Genomic DNA, 20,536 nt, shown 5'->3' on the forward strand with positions numbered 1-20,536 from the left:
CAGTGCCCCTCCGTAAGCTAAGACACAGCAACAGATTGGCAATGCTTTCCCTCAACACTCATTGAAAATCTGATACACAATCCGTAGGAAATGGGGGCAGATGTCTATTATCCCTCTAAGCCCTAATCACGTAAGCTCCTCATTTGCCTGGCTGCCCGTGTAGATACACGTAATTGCTGCTGCCGTAAATGACACCGTACTGTAAAATTTTGGGTGAGTATGTTAATAAACTCAAACCTAGTGAAGAGGTGTAGCCTGGTTAATTTGCACCGTTTCTACCTTTTTTTCAGTAAATGGAGAGCCTGCTTCTACCTCTGCCGTTGACCCTGAAGAGGGGCCCGTGGTGAGAGTGACTCCTCCACCTGTCGCAGCGTCGAGCGGGACCCCCGGCCCCAATTCGGCCCCTCCGCCTGCCGGGGCTGCGCCCGGAGAGGGAGAGGAGCCAGCTTCAAATGTTGGGGCCCCGCCACCCCTCGCAGCGGCTCAGTCTTCAGAAGCCCTACCTCCCGGGTAAGCAGTTTGCTCTCCTGGCTCAGAGTTACCTTCCAGCAAACTGTGGCCCATTCACCGAGGCAGGAACAACATGGTTATTTATTGCCAAACGGTCAGGAGTCGCTGGTGGCGGCAGGCGGGGAGGAAGCGGGAGGGGGGGGGGAATAGGGAGGGAAGGTGATGGGAGGGAAAGCCGCCGAGCGAAGGAGCAAGGAAGGTGTAGAAGAGCTTCTTGTTCCTCACGGAGGTTAAGAGGAATCTGGATCGTCTGGGCGTGATGAATGCTGCCATTTACTGAAACTTGAAAGGAACGCGGGACTCTGAGAACGTCGTCTTTGTTGGGAAGCAGGCAGTTGGTTTAGGCTTTGCAGGCTGTTTTGTTGGGGACCCAGGCAAGAGCCCCCTAACTAACCCAACTGAGGGGCTCAGAGGGATCCACGGTGTTGTCTGTGCCGGAAAACCGGCCCGGAATTGGGAGCCAGATGGCTAGGGAAGTCATTCGAAGGGAATAAAGGGCAGACTCTGCCCACGGAGCCTACCTCTCCACGGTTGGAGCTATCCACCGATTGCCAGTTGGTCAGTTTTGTAATTTGAAAACTCCTAGCTGACAGAACGGTTGGAGGAAGCAAGAGGTGGGCTCAGTTAGCCAGTGGAAACGTAAAGGTTAGCATTTAAAAATGATTAAAGGTGTTAGGAGACGGTTTCTAGGAGGATAGGTTAAAGGAGGCCTTCCCAGACTGAGCCCTTTCCTTCCTCTCCCCCTCTTCCCCCTCTCCATCCCCCCATCCTACCTCCTTCCCTTCCCCACAGCACCTGTTTATATGTATATATGGTTGTACATATTTATTACTCTATTTATTTGTTTATTTTACCTTGTACATATCTATCCTATTTATTTTATTTTGTTGGTATGTTTGGTTTTGTTCTCTGTCTCCCCCTTTTAGACTGTGAGCCCACTGTTGGGTAGGGACTGTCTCTATGTGTTGCCAATTTGTACTTCCCAAGCGCTTAGTACAGTGCTCTGCACATAGTAAGCGCTCAATAAATACGATTGGTGATGATGATGGTGATGATGAAGGAGTTGGGGTGGTTTAGTCTGAGGAGGAGGAGGCTAAGGGGAGAGTTAATCACTACTGCTAAGTATGTGAAGGATTTATACATAAAGCAGCGTGGCTCAGTGGAAAGAGCCCAGGCTTGGGAGTCACAGGTCTTGGGTTCAAATCCCGACTCTGCCACCTGTCAGCTGTGTGACTTTGGGCGAGTCACTTCACTTCTCTGTGCCTCAGTGACTTCATCTGCAAAATGGGGATTAAGACTGTGAGCCCCCCCCCCCCGTGGGACAACCTGAACACCTTGTAATCTCCCCACCATTTAGAGTGCTTTGCACATAGTAAGCGCTTAATAAATGCCATCATTATTATACAAGGGAAAGGATCACCAGATTATTCTTTCCAAAGAGGACATAACAAGAGAAAATTAATTGACCAGTAGACTATACACTCCTTTTTTTTTGATATATGGTATTTTTGTGCTTATGATGTCCCAGGCACTGTAGTAAGTGCTGGGGTAGGTGCAAGCTAATTACGTTGGACATGGTCCATGTCTCACATGAGGCTCACAGTATTTATCCCCATTTTACAGATGAGGTAACTGAGGCCCAGAGAAGTTGAGACTTGCCCAAGGTTCCACAGCACCAAGTGGCGGAGCCAGGGTTTGGCCCCAGGTCCTGCTGACTCCCAGTCCTGTGTTCTATCTAATAATAATAATAATGATGGTATTTTTTTTTAAATGGCATTTATTAAGCACTGTTCTAAGCGCTGGGGAGGTTACAAGGTGATCAGGATGTCCCACGGGGGCTCACAGTCTTAATCCCCATTTTACAGATGAGGTAACTGAGGCCCAGAGAAGTGAAGTGACTTGCCCAAAGTCACCCAGCTGACAATTGGCAGAGCCGGGATTTGAACCCATGAACTCTGACTCCAAAGCCCGGGCTCTTTCCACTGAGCCACGCTGCTTCTCATTTGTTAAGTGCTTACTATGTGCCAAGCACTGTTCTAAGCGCTGGGAGAGATACAGAGGTGATCAGGTTGTCCCGTCCCACGTGGGGCTCAGAGTCTTCATCCCCATTTTACAGATGAGGTCACTGAGGCCCAGTGAAGTGACTTGCCCAAAGTCACACAGCTTACCAGTGGCGGAGCTGGGAGTAGAACCCATGACCTCTGACTCTTAAACCCGGGCTCTTTCCACTGAGCCACACTGCTTTTCTAGGCCACAGTACTTCTCCATGTTGACAAGGAATGTGTCTACCATACTCTGTTGTATTGCACTCTCCTAAACACTTAATACCATGCTCTGCACACAGTAAGCACTCAGTAAATACCACTGATTAATAAAGAATTCATTTACACAAAAGAGAAACATGTCAGGGTGATTAAACCGTGAAATGGATAATGAGGGTGGTCTCTCCGTTCCTGAAGATCTTTAAACATATATGCGTTTAATAATAATATTATATATATATATATATATATATATATATATATATATATATAGTTCCCATTTATCGTGTATGGTTTAGTCTTTCTTGTTGACAAAGAATGTGTCTACCATACTCTGTTGTATTGCACTCTCCTAAGCACTTAATACCATCCTCCGCACACAGTAAGTGCTCAGTAAATACCATTGATTAATAAAGAATTCATTTACACAAAAGGGAAACATGTCAGGTTGATTAAACCGTGAAATGGATAATGAGGGTGGTCTCTCCGTTCCTGGAGATCTTTAAACATATGCGTTTAATAATAATATATAATAATAATAATATACATATATTCCCATTTCTCTTGTATGGTTTAGTCCTTCTTGTTGACAAGGAATGTGTCTACCATACTCTGTTGTATTGCACTCTCCTAAGCACTTAATACCATGCTCTGCACACAGTAAGCGCTCAGTAAATACCATTGATTAATAAATAATTCATTTACACAAAAGGGAAACATGTCAGGGTGATTAAACCGTGAAATGGATAATGAGGGTGGTCTCGCCGTTCCTGGAGATCTTTAAACATATATGCATTTAATAATAATATATAATAATAATAATATATATATATATATATATATATATATGTATTCCCATTTCTCTTGTATGGTTTAGTCTTTCTTGTTGAAAAAGAATGTGTCTGCCATACTCTGTTGTATTGCACTCTCCTAAGCACTTAATACCGTGCTCCGCACACAGTAAGCGCTCAGTAAATACCATTGATTAATAAAGAATTCATTTACACAAAAGGGAAACATGTCAGGGTGATTAAACCGTGAAATGGATAATGAGGGTGGTCTCTCCGTTCCTGGAGATCTTTAAACATATGTGTTTAATAATAATATATAATAATAATAATATACATATATTCCCATTTCTCTTGTATGGTTTAGTCCTTCTTGTTGACAAACAATGTGTCTACCATACTCTGTTGTATTGCACTCTCCTAAGCACTTAATACCATGCTCTGCACACAGTAAGCGCTCAGTAAATACCATTGATTAATAAATAATTCATTTACACAAAAGGGAAACATGTCAGGGTGATTAAACCGTGAAATGGATAATGAGGGTGGTCTCGCCGTTCCTGGAGATCTTTAAACGTATATGCGTTTAATAATAATATATAATAATAATAATATATATATATATGTATTCCCATTTCTCTTGTATGGTTTAGTCTTTCTTGTTGAAAAAGAATGTGTCTGCCATACTCTGTTGTATTGCACTCTCCTAAGCACTTAATACCGTGCTCCGCACACAGTAAGCGCTCAGTAAATACCATTGATTAATAAAGAATTCATTTACACAAAAGGGAAACATGTCAGGGTGATTAAACCGTGAAATGGATAATGAGGGTGGTCTCTCCGTTCCTGGAGATCTTTAAACATATGTGTTTAATAATAATATATAATAATAATAATATACATATATTCCCATTTCTCTTGTATGGTTTAGTCCTTCTTGTTGACAAACAATGTGTCTACCATACTCTGTTGTATTGCACTCTCCTAAGCACTTAATACCATGCTCTGCACACAGTAAGCGCTCAGTAAATACCATTGATTAATAAATAATTCATTTACACAAAAGGGAAACATGTCAGGGTGATTAAACCGTGAAATGGATAATGAGGGTGGTCTCGCCGTTCCTGGAGATCTTTAAACGTATATGCGTTTAATAATAATATATAATAATAATAATATATATATATATGTATTCCCATTTCTCTTGTATGGTTTAGTCTTTCTTGTTGAAAAAGAATGTGTCTGCCATACTCTGTTGTATTGCACTCTCCTAAGCACTTAATACCGTGCTCCGCACACAGTAAGCGCTCAGTAAATACCATTGATTAATAAAGAATTCATTTACACAAAAGGGAAACATGTCAGGGTGATTAAACCGTGAAATGGATAATGAGGGTGGTCTCTCCGTTCCTGGAGATCTTTAAACATATGTGTTTAATAATAATATATAATAATAATAATATACATATATTCCCATTTCTCTTGTATGGTTTAGACCTTCTTGTTGACAAGGAATGTGTCTACCATACTCTGTTGTATTGCACTCTCCTAAGCACTTAATACCGTGCTCCGCACACAGTAAGCGCTCAGTAAATACCACTGATTAATAAAGAATTCATTTACACAAAAGGGAAACATGTCAGGGTGATTAAACCATGAAATGGATAATGGGGGTGGTCTCTCCGTTCCTGGAGATCTTTAAACATATATGCGTTTAATAAAAATATATAATAATAATAATATATATATATTGTTCCCATTTCTCTTGTATGGTTTAGTCCTTCTTGTTGACAAGGAATGTGTCTACCATACTCTGTTGTATTGCACTCTCCTAAGCACTTAATACCATGCTCTGCACACAGTGAGCGCTCAGTAAATACCATTGATTAATAAATAATTCATTTACACAAAAGGGAAACATGTCAGGGTGATTAAACCATGAAATGGATAATGAGGGTGGTCTCTCCATTCCTGGAGATCTTTAAACGTATATGCGTTTAATAATAATATATAATAATAATAATATATATTTCCATTTCTCTTGTATGGTTTAGTCTTTCTTGTTGACAAGGAATGTGTCTACCATACTCTGTTGTATATTGCACTCTCCTAAGCACTTAATACCATGGTCTGCACACAGTAAGTGCTCAGTAAATACCATTGATTAATAAATAATTCATTTACACAAAAGGGAAACATGTCAGGGTGATTAAACCGTGAAATGGATAATGAGGGTGGTCTCTCCGTTCCTGGAGATCTTTAAACATATGCGTTTAATAATAATATATATTCCCATTTCTCTTGTATGGTTTAGTCCTTCTTGTTGACAAGGAATGTATCTACTATACTCTGTTGTATTTAAAAAAGCATTTTAAGTGAGAATATACAATGTAGTCTCATACATGATCATATAAAAATTAAGGGAATTGAATGGAAAATGGTAGATGATCCTCCTAGCTATAGCAGCACAGCTAAAATTTCAAAGTATTTTTGAAGATGAATCTGTTTTGACTTAAAAACTTTGCCTTGATGCTCATGAAATGGACCTGAGTTGAGCCTAAGGAGGACAGGTACATACTTAGACCATCCCCCTGCCCCCCCCCCCAACCCAAGTCATGAAATGTAATGCTGTTGTAATCAATCAATCAATCAATCATATTTATTGAGCGCTTACTGTGTGCAGAGCACTGTACTCTCCTAAGCACTTAATACTATGCACACAGTGAACGCTCAGTAAGTACCATTGATTAATAAAGAATTCATTTACACAAAAGGGAAACATGTCAGGGTGATTAAACCGTGAAATGGATAATGAGGGTGGTCTCTCCGTTCCTAGAGATCTTTAAACATATATGCGTTTAACAATAATATATAATATAATTATATATATATTGTTCCCCCTTCTCTTGTATGGTTTAGTCTTTCTTGAAGGTTGAAAATAGCTAAAAGATCTCTTGAGGTCTCCGACAGTGCTGTGATATGTAATTATTTGGCTACTTAGTCATTAAGCCCTTGGGTTGGTTGTATTCCCCCCCAAGAGGGTCAAGATAAACTTGATTGTGATCTAGATTGGAAATGACTGAAATTTGGACCAACCCATTGGCGGTCTAGGTGGTCCTGCAGGAAAACAGTTGAGAATCGGCCCAGTCTCTAGCAGATTTGAGGTTCGTCCCCAGAGCCGCGTAGACGTAGTACTGGTCGTAGGGTGAAACTTGTCTCTCTCTTGAGTTGTAGTCCCAAAGGCAAAAAGGACGTCGAAATGGCCTCCCCCTTAATATTCACTTCATTGTAGTGTTTTCTGGAAGAGCTGCCTAAAATAAAATTGGTATTCGAGTCCAAGTCTGCAAGAACACGCAGTTCCAACTCATACATATTTTTAGAGCTGCAGTACCTAAACTTTGTTTAGGGAGATGCTGGCTGGTATAGCAGTGGACCGAGAAAGCGACACGGACGTGTTTTCGTGACCGTTGATCTTATGAATAAATAAAAGGGACTGTCTTCAGCGTAGAGCACTTTGTCTTGCCCGTGTGGAAGGGAACACCTAAGGAAAATATGTTCCTTTTTTTCTTTCATTTCAGTCCTACATGTTGTCATTTTGGGGGTGGGGAGCGTGAAAGCAAATCTGACGGAGGGAAGAAGCTGGTTTCCGAAGGAACATGGCTGCCGGCGTTCACTGTGAGCTGTTTGTTTTCCTTTCGCTAAGCAATGCCTGGAAGGTCAGGGCCTCACTCATGTGTCAGTCACAGGTAATTAGGGTTAACAGCTCAGTATGTCTTTATGTAGGGTGTGTGTGAGGGTTACTGTTCTCGGGGATTGGGCGCTTCCTGTTTCCAGGCAGCTGGAAAAGTCTAGGCTCTGAAAAAGCTCTTTATTCCAGCCCTCGCTCTTTGAGTAACGGACCGAGTCTGCGTGGCCTGCTTCGTCCTGATGCAGGCTGAAGTCGTCTTCCATCTTGAGTAGCATCTTCTCCCGTATTCTAGTATTAGAACACCGCAGGAAAACCGTTCCCAAAAGCGCACGAAGGCTCTGTCGGGTTCCGATCCTCACCAACCCCCAATTCTGAAATTGCCAAGGGCCAGGAGCCCGTTCTCTAAGATAAGCAGGCTTTTAGCCACCCAGTCGGGACACGCCGGGATTGGGAAGCGGCATGGCCTAGTGGGAAGAGCACCGGCTTGGGAGTCAGAGGTCATGAGTCCTGACCCCGCCACTTGTCGGCTTTGTGACTTTCGGCAAGCCGGTTCATTTCTCTGTGCCGCAGTTACCTCCTCTGTAAAATGGGGATAAAGACTGTCAGTGTCTTTAACTGCGAAGTGGGGTTCGGACCCACACTTGGGTGCTTCTCCTGGTGTAGCGTCCAGCAGGGAAGTGAGCATCATCATCAATCGTATTTATTGAGCGCTTACTATGTGCAGAGCACTGTACTAAGCGCTTGGGAAGTACAAATTGGCAACATATAGAGACAGTCCCTACCCAACAGTGAGCAGACCCGTCCTCCTCGGAGAGGAGGCTGAGAGGTAAAATCGAAAGGAGTCATTTTCCGCATCGTTACCTGTTGGGTATCTGTAGAGAATCTGTGCCAGCTTTCTGATTCCAGGCTTCAAGGTATTATTAATAATAATAATAATAATAATGGCATTTATTAAGCGCTTACTATGTGTAAAGCACAGTTCTAAGCGCTGGGGGGATACCAGGTGATCAGGTTGCCCCACGGGGGGCTCACAGTCAATCCCCATTTTACAGATGAGGTAACTGAGGCACAGAGAAGTTAAGTGACTTGCCCAAGGTCACACAGCTGGCAATTGGTGGAGCCAGGATTTGAACCCATGACCACTGACTCCAAAGCCCGTGCTCTTTCCACTGAGTCACGCTGCTTCTCTATTAGGGATATATTAGGGATAGGTATTAGGGATATAATATCAGATCTGTCCTCAATCGGAGATTTGAGTCTTCTTGTGCTGGCGATCGAAAGTGGGCTGATGGCTATATAGAAGTAGAACCGTATGTAAATCACCGTCGGGTTATTTCCTTCCTTTTCTGAGTTTATACAGAATCTTTCTTCCACGTGTCATCTTTAGCGGATTCTGAAAGGCCTTCTCTCCTTCTGCTCCTTCTGTGCCAGGCGTCAGTTTTACAGGTAGTGTGTGAGTAGTAGTGGCGATGACTGGAATTAGAAAATCGGAGCTGTGAAGGTTGGAGAGCTATCAAGTAGTGTCTGTCTCCTTAGTATGAATGATGTCTGCTTCTTTGAAATTTTCCAGGCATAGTAAATCAGAGGGGCAAATTTTGTTGTTCTGAGTTCTAGAGCGGAGCAGTCCAGGCCACCAATACTGGGAGAAGAAGCGTGGCTTAATCGAAAGAGCACAAGCTGGGGAGTCAGAGGGCCTGGGTTCTAATCCCAGCTTTGCCACTTCTGTGAGCCTCAGTTTCCCCATCTGTAAAATGGGGATTCCATATCTCTTCCCCTCCTTTAGATTGTGAGCCCCATGTTGTACAGGGACTGCCTAATTGATTAACTTGTATCAACCCCAGCGCTTAGTACAGCGCTTGGCACATAGCCCTTATCGAATGCCGTAATTATTATTATTATTGCCTGTAAACTGGATCAGTCTAAGTAAAATGTTTTTATTTCTAACAGGAATCCCGAGCCTTTTCACTGCCCAGGGAACTCACTTAGAGAGATGAACCATTTGTCTTCAGGGAGAGACTATGGACCATTATCTGTTCCCTCCCTTGGTATATCTGAATGTTTACAAACTTTTCTTTCCAGCTGTCCCTGACTTCCTAGTTTTATCCTTTGGGCTCTCTGAGCTTTCCTTCACCGAATCTGGGCAGGCTGGGTTCATCTGGGGCTGCCGGAGTATTTATTCTGTTCAGATTGCCCTGTGTCTAAAAATTTGCAGCAGATGTGGTGAGCACAAAGGAGTCTCACAGTCCTGTATTTGGGGGTGAGAGGATCCTAAAAGCTGGCTTGAACAATTTCAAATGGGAGGTATCCCTACCGTCTCCCCAACCCACGTGACCTTATCTTCACTTCAATAACTTGAGAGGTGAATGGAAGAAAATGTGATTTTCTTTTTTTTAGCCCAAAAGCATGGGTTAAAGGGAGATTAGGGAGGGAGAGAGAGAGAAAGAGAGCCTGCCTAATGTGGGGTTGGAGCCCCTTTCTTCATGCATTGGTGTCTCGGGCAGCTGATAATGGAAAGGCAAGGCAGCTAGAGTCCACTCATCCTACATCTGGTTCCTATCAGCAGCGATCCTGTTTTGGGGACAGAGCACTCATTAACACTGCATGTATACACCACTTAGATAAACTCTGGGAGTGTGCACACTCTTTACGGTTCACTCTGTCTCTCTCACACAGAGGCACATTATATTGCCCTGGCAAACAGCATGTTGCTGCGGTTTCTTACATAAGGGAGGGCGTTTTGTTTGGACTGCCTAGTTACCTCAGCGCTGCCATTTCACACCGTCCTTTTCTCCCCACAATCACTGGCCGCTGCGTCCATTTCCTGCAGTCAGAGGGGAATTAATTTGGGTGTGCACCAGAGAGGGTCGTTTTCCAAGCCGCTCAGACGTCCGTGACGTCCATCTAAAGGTGGTGAGATTAAAGGTCTGGAGCCGCTTTCCCCAGGTAGCCACTGAGACCCACCAAAGCTGACGCTCGTTTCTCGGGACCGGTAACGCGTTGCCGTCTGCAACAGAGACGCTTCGGTGAAAGTTTGGATTTGGCGCTCTCCTGTTAAGTTATAAACCAGCTCCTCCTGTTTCATTTCACTCCAAAGTTCATTTTAGCAGACAAGCCATAGTTTTCCATATGTAAAAATGTCAAATAGATGACTTAGAGAGCTGAAGAGTGTGAAGTTCTTTGCAAGGAACATCTATATATTTTTCTCCCCCAGCTATTCTGTCCACCGCGATGGCAGAGAAAAAGTTGATTTTGATCAAATGCGGTTAACTTCGCGGAGCTGTGTTGTTGCCTTTTAAACCCTTTTGGGCGAAAAACTGCCTGTGAGTTGCTGGACGGTACCCTTAATGTGCCTTTTGACTGTCGTCCTTACCTTTTAGAGGGAGATTTACTAAGGTCTCACTAATACCTGTGGCCATTGGCTCTGGAATTCGTAGATGGAGTTCTGAGGGAGGTCTTTGTTCATGAAGTTGTGCATCCCTATAAACACTGATGCTCCATCTGATCCGTATTTGTAGACCTCCCATCCACAACCGCAGTCTGTTCAAACTGGTTTATTTTTATTTTTCTCCGCATCTGGAAAACTTGTGTGGATATCCACAGATATCCACATCTTCAGTTGCTGGCCCCATTCACGGGCACTACCAGCACAGCAAGAGTGTGTATGTAAACCCTGCCAGCTTTCACTGAAAACTTGTAATAATTGTCCAAGGCAGAAGATAGGTAGTAGTTGAAGAAAAAGAAAAATTACCTCCAGTCTCTGAGCTTGGAGAATTGCTAACATCGTATCTGGTGCATTAGGAAGATAGATTCATTGCCTCTATTTGTAAAGCGTTCCCAGTGGGTTTAAGTTTAAAAAACATATTGAAATGCCAAAATAGGCAAGTGAGGAATGCAGACGTGAATGGCTCGTAAAAAGGAAGGTAACCGCTGAACCTAACCCAAGTTTACAGAGAAGCATCAGGAGCGGTGAAAATGTATGAGCCTAAGATACCTTTTAACAGAGCTTATCCTGGCAGCTTAATCTTCAATCTGAAAAAGTTCCCTAGAACATAGGTAACTCCCATAGCTTCCCAAGAAATACCTGGGAAGGGTTTTTGAATAGCAAGAGAAGAGATCAAGCGAATAACTTCATATAATAATAATAATGATGATGATCATGATGATGATGGTATTTGTTAAGCGCTTACTATGTGCCAAGCACTGTTCTAAACACTGGGGGGGATACAAGGTAATCAGGTTGTCCCACATGGGGCTCACAGTCTTAATCCCCATTTTACAGATGAGGAAACTGAGGCCCAGAGAAGTTAAGTGACTTGCCCAAAGTCACCCAACTGACATGTGGCAGAGCCGGGATTAGAACCCATGACCTCTGACTCCCGAGCCCGTGTTCTTTCCACTGAGCCACACTGCTTCTCTAATACAGGAATTTGCATGAAGATACCTTGCTTCGGCCAACAGGCTTTTATGCTAGAATGCTAAACTTCGCCTCCCTGATGCTTTGTTGGCTTTGGAAGTGAAAAGAGAAAATTTATTTACATTGCAGTCGTGAAGATCGCTTGGAAAAATGTGCTTTTCTGTGAGAGGCCTTCAGAGGCACTGAGATGGGATGAGGACGTGCCGTAAACATGGCAAACAGGAGCGCGGAATCAAGGGGATCCTGTGTCTTGCTTAGTGAATTGAAGAACAGTCAGTTGGATTCAGAGGCCCAGACGGGTCGGTATTACCACCGGAGAGCAGACAGTTTCTGTTTGCATAGCTGCTGCTTTATCATATGGTGACTTTCGTAAAATGGTTAGAGTGCTTTCTAGGCATTGTCCCCCACTAGACTGAAAGCTCCTTGAGAACAGGGATCATGTCTACCAACTCCATGGCATTGTACTGTCCCAAGTGCTTAGTACGGTGCTTTTTTCCCTTTTTTTAGGCATTTATTAAGCTACAACAGAGTTGGTAGACACGTAACCTGCCCACAACAACCTTACAGTCTAGAGGGGGAAGCAGACATTAATATAACTAAATAATTTATATCATATAATTTATAGCTATGTACATAATAATAATAATGGTATTTGTTAAGCGCTTACTATGAGCAAAGCACTAAGTGCTGGGGAGGTTACAAGGTGATCAGGTTGTCCCACGGCGGGGCTCACAGTCTTAACCCCCATTTTCCAGATGAGGTAACTGAGGCCCAGAGAAGTGAAGTGACTTGCCCAAAGCCACACAGCTGACCGTTGGCGGAGCCGGGATTTGAACCCATGACCGCTGACTCCAAAGCCCGTGCTGTTTCCACTGAGCCATGCTGCTTGGCACATAGTAAGAGCTCAATGATAGGCTTTAATTTATTAGTCCTATCAAGACCCCTGAAAAAGGTAGGGGAAAGCCACATAGACAATGTAAGGTTAAAACATTTGAAAAGACAGTAGATAGGTATATGAAAATAGAGGTATGAACGCAGCTTTTGGATTGGCAAGCTACTTCACAGGCAGTTTAACATAGACAAAGCCATAGGGTCTGAAGTTTCAGTTGAATATCATTCAAATAATAATAATAATAATGATGGTATTTGTTAAGCGCTTCCTATGTGCAAAGCACTGTTCTAAGTAGGCCAAAGAACTATATACCAGATTGGAATCTGAAACACACTCACTTTTATTTTTTTTCTCCCAGAAATAATGTTTTAAAAGAATCATCTATCTGGGGTAAATGTGACCCGTGTGACTAAAATGTGAAATTTAAGTCCAATGATAATTTGATAGAAGATTGTCACCATCTCTGTGAAATACGCAGTAGGAAAGGAATACGGTTACATCCGACAGGATTGTGTTTCTGAGAAGATTACCACAGTGCATAAATAGCATCATTGAGGGATACGAGTGTGGAGTGCAAACGCTTAGTACAGTGCTTTGCACCCAGTAAGCGCTCAATAAAGATGATTGAATGAGTGAGGTCAAACCTTTAAATGGGAAGTTTGATATAAGCTGTTACAGAGGAGTATTCACTATCACCAGTCTTGTTTAGATTGGGGAGTTTGATGTGTATATTGCAGGGAAGATGCAGTGAAAAGCTTGAACAAACTGTGAATAGCTGAATAGACGAGGAGTCGAGAAGACTCTGAGAAAGCCAGCTATAGGCTTTAATTAGAGGAAGCCAAATGGGCATTTGAGCTGAGCAGGAGTTCAATACTAAAGGGATAGACTGGGAAAGGGAAAAAAAAAAAAGTAAAGAAAGAGTACCCCTTCTGTTGCGGCGTTTTCCCTAACTTAATCAGGAGAGAGATAATTTCATAAAATAGCATTGCGTTTCTGGGTGCTAACAACTTCCAGTAAGTGAAGAGAAAAACCTCTATTTCTAGAATCAGCTGGGATTAGGTAGAAGGATGTTGTGCGTATTATTGTGGTGACTGTGGTTCATGAATCTGTGGGGAAGGATCTGGAGTTCTGAAGGGCAAGACATTTTCTCTATGGAGGTGGAAGAAGAAACGGTTTATGGCCTTATGTGAGAGTGGAAGGCATTCATTTATTTGCCTTGATAGTGTTTCTCAAAATTTTTTTTTTTTAAAGAAATCTCAATATTATTAAAATAGTTTGAATACGTGGAATCAGGGTTTCCAAAACAGGGGCACACAAGGGAGATTCTAGCACTAACCCCCCCAAGGAGAGACTGCAGATGGGAGGGTGATGAAAGATGACTGAAGAATTCCCAGGGGAGAATTGAAAAGAGAAAGGTTTAAAGTGCCTCATTTTAAATACTACACCATAGAATCGGGGTTTGAAAGGAGGCAGAACTATCCAGGAACATAAACTGATGGTTCTAGAAATGCTCCTTAAAGTCATACCAGTGATTGTGAATCGCTTTGCATTTCCAGCACAGTTTGTTTTTTAATGGTATTTAAGTGCTTACTGTGGGCCAACCGCTCAGTGTCTAAAAGTTTATCATGTTAGACACTGTCCCTTTCCATCATGGGGCTCACAGTCTAAACCGGAAGGTGGATGATTTAATCCCCATTTTACAGATGAGGTAACCGAGGCCTAGAGAAATTAAGCACCACGCCCGAGGTCACACAGCAAGTAATCGGCAGAGCCGGGATTAGAAGCCAGACCCTCTGATTCCCAGTCCCCTGCTCTTTCCACTGGGCCATGCTGCTTCTCAGTTCTCTGAATCAACATTAATCTGAAGAAAACAGAATTTTTGTACCACCCACATCTCGGAATCCCCAGTCACAACTGGAGGAACTTAATACGGAACCTAAAGCCATCTCTGAGTTTTGCTACCAGTCAGTTTCTGATTCTGATTCTGATTAAGAGGTTATGATGGAATGGAATGAAAACATTCCAAGATAGAAATAAGATTTTATTGAGCTGCTGACAATGCACAGGTCAGGCTAAACACTGCTTTTTATCTTTCCATTTATGATGCAGAGGAATTTTTCACAAGAATGAGGGTGGGGTCCATGATTTGAAGATTATCTTTAACACTGGGTTCAGGAGATGGCCTACCCAGTCTCTGTAATGCTGTCAAGAAATTTACCGTCATCTTCTTCAGGGGACCCCACGCACTAGATTTGAAAAGTAGAGAAGCAGTGTGGCTCAGTGGAAAGAGCCTGGGCTTGAGAGTCAGAGAGCATGACTTCTAATCCTGGCTCTGCCACTCATCTGCTGTGACCTTGGGCAAGCCACTTAACTTCTCTGTGCCTGTTACCTCATCTGTAAAATGGGGATGAAGACTGAGATGAGCCCCACATGGGACAACCTGATTCCCTTGTATCTTCCCCAGCGCTTAGAACAGTCCTTGACACATAGTAAGCGCTTAACAAATACCAAAATCATCATCATTATTAGTTATTATTAAAGTAGTTTGCAGCAGAAAGAAAGTAGATGAAGGTTCCATGTCTTAAAGTGGGTTATTCTTGAAAGTCAGGCCAAGTCCCTATAGTTCAGTAAGATGAAAAACACAGGTGATGATCTAGGAAAGGGCAGGCTCTAATCATAATAGATGAATGACATTCACATCAGCTGGCAAATTGCAAGATTTGTAGTGGAGAATCTTTAAAACCTCAAATTTCAGCTCTGGTGAATTTTTCCAAGTTCACTGTTCACCTGTCCAAGGGCACTGCCGGGTGAAACCTCCATTACTTCAGAGTCTTTGGCTGAAAAATTCACTGCACCTCTTTACCGAACACTCAGGGAACCTCTGGGAAGGGACCCTGAGCTGGACATTTCCAGGGATCGGGAATTTCCTGGGACTCCACTCCCTTGGATAACTCCTTTGCTCCCACAGCTTCAACTACCGTCTCTTTGAGGACGATTCCCAAATCTCACCTCCCTCCTTCTCCTCAGCCTCACATTTTATTTTGCCTCCAGGACATCTTTACTTGGATGTTAGGCTGACACCTCAAATTTAACAGGTCCCAAACCGAACTCTTTATCTTCCTTCCCATCCTCCTCTGACTTTTCCATCACCGTAGACATCACCATCCTCCTCCCCGTCTCACGAGCCCATACCCTTGGGCTTATCTTCGACTCATCATTCGTTCATTCATTCATTCAATTGTATTTATTGAGCGCTTACTGGGTGCAGAGCACTGTACTAAGCGCTTGGGAAGTACAAGTTGGCAACATATAGAGACGGTCCCTACCCAACAACGGGCTCACATTCTAGAAGGGGCATCCCACATATTCGGTCCGTCACAAAATCCCATCAGTTGGACCTCCACAACCTCTCTAGGGTACACAGTTTCTTCTCCGTCCAGACTGCTACCACGCTGATCAAAGAAGTCATCATTTCCTGCGTTGGCTACTGCATCCGCTTCCTCGCTGACCTCCATGCATCCTTTTTCTTCCCTCTCCGGTTCACACTTCACTCCGCCGGCCCCGATTATTTTTCCTAAAAGTCTTTCAATCCATATCTCCCCACTCCTTAAAGACCTCCAATGCCTGCCCGTCCACCTCCGCATTCAACAGAAACTCCTCCCCATACGCTCTGAGGCTGTCAACCGGCTCTCTCCCTCCTCCCTAATCTCATTGATCTCCTAATACAACCTAACCCACCCACTCTGGTCTTCTAACGCCAACCTGTTCTCTGTACTCTGTATCTGTTCTCTGTACCTCGGTATCATCTTTCTCCATGCCAGTCTCTTTCAATCAATCAATCAATCAATCGTATTTATTGAGCGCTTACTATGTGCAGAGCACTGTACTAAGCGCTTGGGAAGTACAAATTGGCAACACATAGAGACAGTCCCTACCCAACAGTGGGCTCACAGTCTAAAAGGGGGAGACAGAGAACAGAACCAAACATACCAACAAAATAAAATAATAAATAGGATAGAAATGCTCAGGCCGGGAACACACCCTCCCCTTTCATATCTGACGGCCCATCACTCTCCCCACCTTCAAAACCCGCCTCCTAAAAATCACATCTCCTCCAAAGCGGCCTTTCCAGACTAAGCCCTTAATTGCCCTTATCCACCCTCCCCACTTCAACTACAAACTTTGTTTACCCCTAAAGCATTCTGATACCCACCGCAGCCCCGTAATACTTATGTAAATATTCTTATACTCTCCTGTTTCCCCCACCCCAAATCTATCTTCACGTCTGTCCTCATAGATTGTAAGCTCCTTGTGGACAGGGATCGTGTTTACCAACTCTGGTGTGTTGTCCTTTCCCACACAGTGCTCTGTATGCAGTAATCACGCGATAAATCATCATCATCATCATCAATCGTATTTATTGAGCGCTTACTATGTGCAGAGCACTGTACTAAGGGCTTGGGAAGTACAAATTGGCAACATCTAGAGACAGTCCCTACCCAACAGTGGGCTCACAGTCTAAAAGGGGGAGAGAGAGAACAAAACCAAACATACTAACAAAATAAAATAAATAGAATAGATAGGTACAGTGATTGATTAGTGTAGATCACCTGGGCTACTGAAGATGGTTACCCATCTCCCTTTAATCCTTTCATTGGAACCCTGGTGCATAGAGACCTGCGTGGACTGAAATACCCAGGCTTGGCCTGATCAAATCTGAGAAGTGTCAAACCTGTGTTGAGGGTTCAGGATTGTACGTGTGCTGTTGTGTACCGAGGGCACCCTCCGTCCTGCCGTGCAAGTGTTATCCCTCATTTGGCTTAGTGGCAAGAGCCCGGGCTTGGGAATCGGAGGACTAATCTAGTCCCAAACCCGGGCTTGGGAGTCGGAGTCCTAATCCCAGCTCCACCACCTGTCTGCTCTGTGACCTTGGGCAAGCCGTTTAACTTCTCTGTGCCTCAGTTCCCTCATCTGGAAAATGGGGATTAAAACTGTGAGCCCTCCGTGGGACAATCTGGTTGTATCTACCCCAGTGCTTAGAACAGTGCTCGGCACATAGTAAGCGCTTAACAAATTCCATAATAATAATAATGATGGCATTTATTAAGCACTTACTATACATGAAGCACTGTTCTAAGCGCTTTGGAGGTTACAGGGTGATCAGGTTGTCCCACGTGGTGCTCAGTCTTAATCCCCATTTTATAGATGAGGTAACTGAGGCCCTGAGAAGTGAAGTGACTTGCCCAAAGTCACACAGCTGACAAGTGGTGGAGCCGGGATTTGATCCCATGACCTCTGACTCCAAAGCCCGTGCTCTTTCCACTGAGCCACGCTGCTTCTCTATTCCAGCGCTTAGTACAGCGCTTATATCCATTCAGTCGTATTTATTGAGCGCTTGCTGTGTGCAGAGCACTGTACTAAGCACTTGGGAAGTCCAAGTTGGCAACATATAGAGACGGTCCCTACCCAACAGTGGGCTCACAGTCTAGAAGGGGGAGAGTGCTTATTCATTCATTCATTCATTCAATAGTATTTATTGAGCGCTTACTGTGTGCAGAGTGCTTGGGAAGTACAAGTTGGCAACATCCAGAGACGGTCCCTACCCAACAACGGGCTCCCCCAGGCAGCCCCCTCCCCTGCCCTCAGATCCCGGGACCCTTAGTACAGTGCCTGGCACATAGTAAACACTTAATAAATGCCATCATTATTATCATTATTATTATTATTGTCATTGGTAAAAACACACTGGTATCTGCTGACCTGGGCCCACCAGAGAGTGCCCTGAAGGAGGCCCAAGGAGAAAGGAGTGAGTGGGGAGGAAGAAGCAGAAAAGTGTGGCAGGGGGTAACATTAGGCTTGGCCCATGTCGACTGTGGGACTGGTTTGACACACACCTTCTTTAGAACTCATCATCATCATCATCAATCGTATTTATTGAGGGCTTACTATGTGCAGAGCACTGTACTAAGCGCTTGGGAAGTACAAATTGGCAACATATAGAGACAGTCCCTACCCAACAGCGGGCTCACAGTCTAAAAGTCTAACCCCTGGGAGGAAGCAGGAGCCTAAAGAAATTGTGACTCCCTATCACCAGTTTTCCTGTCAGACACAGGCTAGATTGTAAGCTCCTTCAGGGCAGAACGCGTGTCTGCTAACTTTGTACTCTCCCAGTCACTCGGTACAGAATAAGTGCTCAATAAATAATGTTGGCATTTATTAAGCTCTTACTATCATCATCATCATCATCATCATCAATCGTATTTATTGAGTGCTTACTATGTGCAGAGCACTGTACTAAGCGCTTGGGAAGTACAAATTGGCAACATATAGAGACAGTCCCTACCCAACAGTGGGCTCACAGTCTAAAAGGGGGAGACAGAGAACAAAACCAAACATACTAACAAAATAAAATAAATAGAATAGATATGTACAAATAAAATAAATACTATGTGCAAAGCACTGTTCTAAGTGCTGGGGACGTTACAAGGTGATCAGGTTGTCCCACATGGGGCTCACAGTCTTAATCCCCATTTTCCAGATGAGGTAACTGAGGCCCAGAGAAGTTGTGACTGGCCCAAAGTCACACAGCTGACAATTGGCGGGGCTGAGATTTGAACCCATGACCTCTGACTCCAAAGCCCGGGCTCTTTCCACTGAGCCACGCTGCTTCTCACGTTTTGTCTTGTTGTCTGTCTCCCCCTTGTAGACTGTGAGCCCATTGCTGAGTAGGGACCTTCTCTATATGCCGCCAACTTGTACTTCCCAGGTGCTTAGTACAGTGCTCTGCACACAGTAAGCGCTCGATAAATACAACTGAATGAATGAATGAATGAAAAGGGCCTTAGGTGAATTCCCTTCTCAACCAAAATGCAATTTGATCCATGTCTACATCTTATTCAAGGGTGATAAGGTTGATTGAAATGTTCTGATAAAGGGTGAAGGTGAAGTGAGCCCACTGTTGGGTAGGGACTGTCTCTATATGTTGCCAATTTGTACTTCCCAAGCGCTCAGTACAGTGCACTGCACATAGTAAGCGCTCAATAAATACGATTGATGATGATGATGATGAATGCGTGTTGTTGCTTCTGAAACTGTCTCCCGCAGCTACTGGGAACTGCTTTTCTCGACCGAGGCTGAGCGCCCATTCTGTATTTCCAACTCATTTTGCTCCTTTTTCAGGTGGGAGCAGCGAGAGCTGCCTAATGGAAGGGTCTATTACGTCGATCACAATACGAAGACCACCACGTGGGAGAGACCGCTTCCTCCCGGGTAAGGCACTGACTGTTACTAAGAGAGAATAGATCCCATGGGGAAGTAGGGGACTCTAGGGGCCAGATTCCAACCCGGGAGATTGACTCCCAGAGGCAAATATTGAAGAGGACCCCTCTATTTTCCAGGCAGGCTTTTCATCTACTGTTGGGTTAGGAAAGTACAGTAACTTCTACCGTGCATCATGTAAATTCTTCTAATTTTTATTCTTTTCCCTCTGTCTGTCTTCATTTTAAAGGCTGACTTGGAAATTTCAGGGTCCTCATTTGGGTAGCACTCAAAAAACGAGGGAAGAAGATGTAGTGTTCTGGGAGGAGTTATAGAAAGTAAATTGGATGAGATCGGGGTTCTCTGAAATTTCTTTTCTGTAACTACACAGTATTTTGGGGACTTTGCATTTAAAAATTTGGGAAGTGATTAAACAATGAACAGAAACCCATGAAATCTATGAGAAGCAGCTTGGCTCAGTGGAAAGAGCCCGGGCTTTGGAGTCAGAGGTCATGGCTTCAAATCCCGGCTCCGCCAACTGTCAGCTGCGTGACTTTGGGCCAGTCACTCAGCTTCTCTGGGCCTCAGTTCCCTCATCTGTAAAATGGGGATTAAGACCGTGAGCCCCCCGTGGGACAACCGGATCACTTTGTAACCTCCCCAGTGCTTAGAACAGTGCTGTGCACTTAGTAAGCACTTAATAAATGCCATTATTATTATTATTAT

At 43.8% G+C, this 20,536-nt stretch overlaps 1 protein-coding gene across 2 annotated transcripts in view; it reads left to right on the forward strand.

The window, feature by feature from the left end:
- Nucleotides 1-20,536, forward strand: part of WWP2 (WW domain containing E3 ubiquitin protein ligase 2) — a 135,985-nt gene that overhangs the window by 80,831 nt on the left and 34,618 nt on the right. For both annotated transcript variants that reach the window (XM_038753597.1, XM_038753598.1), the window contains exons 8-9: nt 291-510; nt 19,733-19,822. In XM_038753597.1, the coding sequence (XP_038609525.1) occupies nt 291-510; nt 19,733-19,822 (310 nt within the window). The remainder of the gene's footprint in view (nt 1-290; nt 511-19,732; nt 19,823-20,536) is intronic.

Source organism: Tachyglossus aculeatus, chromosome 11 (assembly GCF_015852505.1).
Source record: "Tachyglossus aculeatus isolate mTacAcu1 chromosome 11, mTacAcu1.pri, whole genome shotgun sequence".
Taxonomy (NCBI): domain Eukaryota; kingdom Metazoa; phylum Chordata; class Mammalia; order Monotremata; family Tachyglossidae; genus Tachyglossus; species Tachyglossus aculeatus.